We start from the raw sequence: 6,652 nt of genomic DNA, 5'->3' as shown, positions 1-6,652 counted from the left end.
GGGAGGGAAAGGAGAGAAAAGGAGAAGGAGAAGGAGAGAAGGGAGAGAAGGGTGAGAAGGGAGAGAAGGGAAAGAAAGAAGAAGGAAAGGGGAAGAAAGTTATCGGATAGAGGCGCATACCGGTGGAGACGTGGAATCGGTGAAAACGAAAGCGCGAATGGCCGAAAACGCGAGCAGGGTGTACCCGGTTCCGGCGGTCCATCTTGCGGGTGAGATCGATCCTGAAACAGCGTCACCGGGTAGTTGGTAATGGGGGGTTTAGGCGAGAATGCCTTTTCCCTGTCGTCGTCGTCGTCGTCGTCGTCATCGCCATCGTCGTCGTCACCGTCCCACTCGAATTTTACCTTCTCAACAGGTTCCTGTCGTGTTCGTCACACCCTATCGTCTCTGTATCGTTGGTCCGAAACTAACGTTCTTTGCACGCACGTTCGGCAGCATCCTGTTTATTTCGACCGTAATAATATCGTTTCGTTCGCTTCGGCGGTCGGCTCTATTCCTCTTCCGAATCGCGATACCGATAGGATCAGAACCGAGCACGAGCGAATCGTCGGTGGTGGTGGTCGTGGATCGAGAAAAACCGAGGATACGTTGCTCGAACCGGAAGCGGATCGAGGAGGAGAAAGAAAGAGGTACAGAGGAAGGAGGAGGTGGTGGTGGAGGTGGAGGAGGTGACTCGCCGCCGAAATGCACCAGGTGTCGTACCGAGCAGGACTTAATTCGAACGCAGGTCGAAACGAGAGGTTCTGGGAGAAAATCGAGTGCCGGGATCGTCATTGCCGTGCTCACCGGCGTGCCGGTAGAGCTAACGCCGCTACCGTCGCTACCGCCGCTACCGCCGCTACCGCCGCTGCCGCGACGCCGTACGATCCATCGATCGTATCGTCCTCTCGGGATCAACGATCCGATCTATCCTCCTCTCGCATTCTCTTTAGATACAGAGGATCATTGGTACCGTCCAACGTTCTCCTTATAGGACTGGCCTTGTGTTGTTTAACCTTTTCCCCGGTACAACCGCGACAAAATCATCACCAAACTTGCCCAGGCTGTCCGCACCAGCATCAACAGCAGCAACAGCAGCAACAACAGCAACAACAACGAGAGCAGCAGCAACAGCAGCAGCAGCAGCAGCAGCAGCAACAGCAGCAGCAGCAACAACATCAGCAGCAACAGCAGCAGCAGCAACAACAACAACAACAGCATATTCACGAAACGCATCACAGAGGCGGTGGTGGTGATTCGGAGAGGAAAGACACCACCGCGCCCACCCCCGACGATCTGAGACTAGAGGCTATTAAACATCAAATACTCACGAAACTCGGTCTTAGGACACGGCCGGATGTCAATAGGACTTTGGCCACGGTACCTAGGCATTTGGCATTGGAAACTCTGTACAGAGCCGAAGCGCAGTCCTCTCGTTATCCATCGTTCGATAGATCGAGGGACGATCGCGAGAACGTGTATTCGGCGGAATTTCTTTACGGTGCCGATGAGTATTCCTATAGAAACCTCTATCAACGAGTCGACGGGTCTACGAAAGACAACGCGAAAATCGTTCCTTCGTATCGAGGCTATGTAGAACACGAGGACCAAGAACCGGAGGAAGAGATGGACGATTTCTACGCGAGAACCTCGGAGATCATTACGTTCGCCGAACCCGGTAAGTACATTCATTTTCTCCCCTATATCCCCTATATCCATATCTTCTCCCTTCTTCTCCCTTCTTCTCCCTTCTTCTCCCTTCTTCTCCCTTCTTCTCTCGCGTCCGCTGTCAGATCGAGAACGTATTCGTTCGCCATTACGATATGTTACTCGTCGCACGTGTCTCTACTCCCCGGTTCCGTCCACGCCAATCCGTCCATCGCACCACTTATTATCGAATTTCAACCTTTTCAAGCTCTTTTCTCGCCATCTATTCGCCTATCGATTCGATACCGAAACTTGTCGCACGCGCTTCCACGCGCTTCCACGCGCTTCCACGCGTTTCAACGCGATTCGCCATTTTTCCAGAACGATCGCGTTGCAAACATTGGTCCGTTGCCTCAATCCCGAAAGAAGACCAGGGTTTTTCCGTGACATACAGAGACAGGGGGAGAGAGAAAGAGAGAGAGAGAGAGAGAGAGAGAGAGAGAGAGAATGTGTGTGCGAACAATGTGATGGGATGAAATGGAGAGGGAAATAGGTATACGCAGAAAACGTCACGAACGGCACCTTGGTTCGCATGCATGCGTGGCCACACGGCGGGAGACACGTGGCTCGTAGATATGGGTATCGCGCCACAACTGTCTATAGTTCGTTCTGTAGTTCAGTAACTCTAAGTTTAACAATAAGGGTAATAGAGCTAGCCAGAGGTAGAAGCAGCAATGTTGGCCAGCATTTACGGCCGTGTCTCGTCATTCCTGTCTAACGTATTTGTCGTGGCTAAATTAACGAGATGTTTTCCACGATGGAATAATTCACCGTTCTTTCTCAGTCGGCTTTCACACGAGCTTTTCGTTTCCCTTCCATCGTGGTACAACGCGTACCACGAGTACACGAGATTCGCCGCTATCGCCATCGTATTCCGCCAGGAATATACATACGTACGCGTTCGAAAGTCGATGATCCTCCCTACTGGAGAGAAAAGATAGCCGACCGACTGTCGCGATGATCGCCAATTTCACGCGTCCTCGGCTCTACGTACGCGCCGAGGATTTTTCCAACTGTCGATTCGTCGTCGATCGGATCGATCTAGATTAGACGTTATAGACGAACCTCGGCGAATATTCCGCGCGCGCAGAGATTCGTGGTCGTCAGCCCTAGGACGCACGTCGGTTGCTTGATAGACGCGTTACGATACGACATGCGTGATACTTGAACGTTAATATTCCCGTCACTATACATAGCCGGTGAACACGTCATTCTTTTTGAAGAAACTAAAGAAACTATAAAGCACCATTGCCTCTTCGATATCGATTCCTTTAATAGCGGCGGAGAAGGGGACGAGATGGCGAGGTGGCGAGGTGGCGAGGTGGCGAGGTGGCGAGGTGGCGAGGTGGCGAGGTGGCGAGGCGGCGAGGCGGCGTGGCGGCCAGGCAGTGAGACGACCAGGGGGTGGCGATGGACAAACTTTTGTTCCATATTTTTTTCGGTCTACGTAACACGCACGAGGACGTTCATGATCTAAATCATCGCGGAATTCGCCGTACAGGCGTCGTTTAGTCGCGATACTCGCACGAATCGTATACCTCCATCTACGTTATATCGAGTGGCAGAGATAAATCGAGAAAGAAACGATTCGCTAGGAACGATTGGGAAAACGGTTTACAGGAAACGGTCGACTCTTGTTATAATATCTTCGGGATAATTTACGATTGATTCGATTAGACTGTATTCCGTGCGAGGAAAAGCAAAGAAACGGGACGAATAAAACGAACGCGCGAGTAAGGAGCGTCGCGTAAAATTTCGTTAACGACTATCTTTTTACCATTTGCACGAACAAATTTTCACCATTTGCTCGGGAATAATTAAATTATACCGATTCCGTTGCTTCTTCGGCTTCCTCTCTCTCTCTCTCTCTCTCTCTCGCTCTCACTCTCACTTTACACAAGCTACCCGGCTGATAACGAAAGCATTCGCCTCTGCCACGGCCACCTTCCAGGAGATAGCTTTCCCAATTGATCTCCGAATATTTTAATCGGAGAGAAAGGTAGCGTCCCAGTCGTAATTCGTTAACACGCCAACGACGCCGTGTCAATCTAACAAATGTCGGATTTTATAATCCGTGAGTAACGACAATGTTTATATTCGCACGACTGTTAGCCGAGATAGCCATTTCGTATCGCTTGGACGATAAGGCACCATAAGAATTTATGCGTCTCAACAGCCGTTGACAGCGTCCTCACCGGTCGCGTTACCATTTCGCTAGTCGTCATAGACGACCACGACGACGACGACGCGAGTCGCTAGGAGAAAAAAAAAGAAAAAGAGAAAAGTCGTAAGAGAGTAAGAGTAGTAGGTAGTATTCTATCCTTATTAGGGAGAAAAGATATTCGTAGATACCTCTCTTCGAGGCAAATTAAAAAACAATACGGAATTAATTATTACGCACAGGTTGGGAGAATGAAACGAGCGATTTGTTAACGTTTCAGCATGCTTCATCGTTACCGTTGCGTGTTTCTTCCTTTGTACTCGTTCGTTCGTTCCTTCTCTTCCTGCGTACACGCGTCTTCCATCCCTGTTCCATTGTTTCGATATCAATTCCAAGTTCATTCTATCGGCATTGTCAGACAGTAAGACGCGGCTAGACCTCTCACGCGTATCCGTGGATTCCGTGTAACCCATTGACAATGATCATTTGCTCGGCTTAATTAGTTAAACTCGAGCGCGCGTACGCTGGTAGCAAGCTTCCGCAGGAGCTTAATCGAGCATCGCTAGCCTCGTCTCCTTTCAACATTCCTTCTTTTCTATCCGTTTATTCCACCTCGCGGGAATTTTCTTTTCCTCGAGATTACGCGCGTTAATTTCATGGGCAATTGCCGAGATGTCGCGCGACCCTTTCAACATTTTAATCACTGGTTAAAAGTTCGTCAACAGAGTCGAATCGATTTTCCGTCTTAAGCAACTTTCCCTTTGCACGGAGATGCGAAAGGTAAACTCATCTTCGCGATCGATAACGTGATCGAATGTTAGCACGAATGCGTGCTAGAAAAATAATTCCTATTCGCGCGTATGATAGTACAATAGTCGAAGGATAAGACGAGTTGCCGGATTCTTTTATTCCATCGATCGGATTACTCTGTTTTCGTCGCTTACAATGTTTTTCTTCGACATCGACACCCATTCGATACCTTCTATTTCTTTTTTCTTCCTTTTTTCCTACCTTCCTTCCTTCCCTCTTTCCTTCCTTTCTTTCTTTCTCTCTTTCTGCCTTGCCTTTGTTTCCTTCTTTCCTCCTTTACTTTTCTTTTTCTTTCCCCTCGCCAGTCATTAGCGTGTTCGTTGTACAACAGCGCAAGTACATCGGAAAATTTTGCTTCGCAACACTCGGTACATTTTGCACGTTAATGCATGCGATTGGTATCGTTTTTATAAAGTGCAAAGCTTCGAATTTCTCACTTACTTGAATACAGAAATGCTACGGGTGCCTTAAAAGGATTATAAAAGGCAAGACACCCCTGTACGAGAAAAGAAAAGAAAGAAAAAAGAAACACCGGTGTTACGTTGTTTCTGCACGTGTACTGCTGAAATTGATTTACGAGTCGGAAATTTTTCTATCCCGATAAAATCCTCCTCAGCGATTCTAACGCTTTTTCTCGCTTATTCATTTTGGAAATGGCATATCTGTCGTATCTTTCCATCGCGCCTACTACTGACTTTAAACATCGATACGTCTAATTGGACGTATCGAAAGAAAGATGCGCATGGCAGCGCGATAAAGAAGAAACGGCGACGATCCGTATGATATCCGTAGCGCGATTTATTAAAACGTTCGTCACGAGAAGACTCACACGAAAGAAAATCTCGTCGTCGACGTCGCCGTAGTTCGTGGTCGCCGTTAGACGGAGATTTCTACCGTGGATGCTGGCCATTATACGCACTCGGCGCTTGTTTCCTTTTAAAAGGACTTGGCGACAATTCCGCTGAACACAATTCTCCGTGAAAGCTCGGCCGGCCGTAGCCAGTAACTCGTAACTCGTAACTCGTAACTCGTAACTCGTAACTCGTATCTCGTAACTCGTAATTCGTCGTACGTAGCAATCGTGGCAAACAAAACAGATATCCTTTCGGTGGATTCTCTTTTTCGTCCTTCCTCTTTCGATTCGATTCGATTCGATTCGATTCGATTCGATTCGATTCGATTCGATTCGACTCGCCTCTTTCGAGCAAAGTCGATGAAAGTATCCAGAGATCCTTCTTTCTAGTAGTTTATCGAGATACGGGCAACTCGCGTTCTCTCGCGTGGATTCCCCTTGGAGGACGTACGAAAAGAGGGAAAAGACTGGGAAAAGATTAGGAATTTCGCTTTTTCTACCGCCAACTTAATCGAGATAAAGATCGGCCTTGATAGTCCGTTTAGATTCGACACGGTCGTAACAGATGTTCTTAAGCTTAACCGTCTATTCGAGATCACTTTCGCAAAGACAAACTCGTATTCCACGATAGACGAAATCGTTACTCGAGATCCGCATCGAGATCTGAACTACGTTATAGGGTCGGACAAATGAGATTTTACGATTGAGAATTTATTGCCGAGTATAAGCTTTTATATACAGACTTTGAACGGAATTTTCGTCGATCCTGTCCGATCGAATTCTTACCATCGAATACGAAATCGGGAAACAACCGAAATACAACGACGTTCCAACGGAATAAGCAGTTTAATTCGTTTCGCTCGAACGAACAATCAAGGTACACGCGTACGTAAATACACGTATACCGTACCACGAAACGACGAATAAGCTCGAGTTCGTTTCGGGAGGATCTCGCGATAGGAGAGGGATGCGTCGCTATCGCGATAGCTAGTTGGAAAATTCAAGTTTGTAGAAACATTTAGTATTTTTACACGTTCGATACGCGTACAGGATTCCCGATGCATTTCGATGCATCGAATAATAGAAAGCTAGAAAAGACCATCGAGGCGTTTTCGAGCAAGATCCGAATTCGAGGAAGAGCG

The 6,652-nt window shown here is 47.9% G+C and overlaps 1 protein-coding gene across 1 annotated transcript in view; it reads left to right on the top strand.

The window, feature by feature from the left end:
• The first annotated feature begins 684 nt into the window (after positions 1-684).
• Actbeta (inhibin subunit beta) overlaps positions 685-6,652 on the top strand; it is a 15,405-nt gene continuing 9,437 nt past the window's right edge. Inside the window, exon 1 of the mRNA XM_017911685.1 lies at positions 685-1,657. Coding sequence (XP_017767174.1) covers positions 685-1,657 — 973 coding nt within the window. The remainder of the gene's footprint in view (positions 1,658-6,652) is intronic.

This window comes from Eufriesea mexicana, unplaced genomic scaffold (genome assembly GCF_001483705.2).
Source record: "Eufriesea mexicana isolate 0111107269 unplaced genomic scaffold, ASM148370v2 scaffold305, whole genome shotgun sequence".
Lineage (NCBI taxonomy): Eukaryota > Metazoa > Arthropoda > Insecta > Hymenoptera > Apidae > Eufriesea > Eufriesea mexicana.
This window is presented reverse-complemented; position numbering and strand designations above follow the sequence as displayed.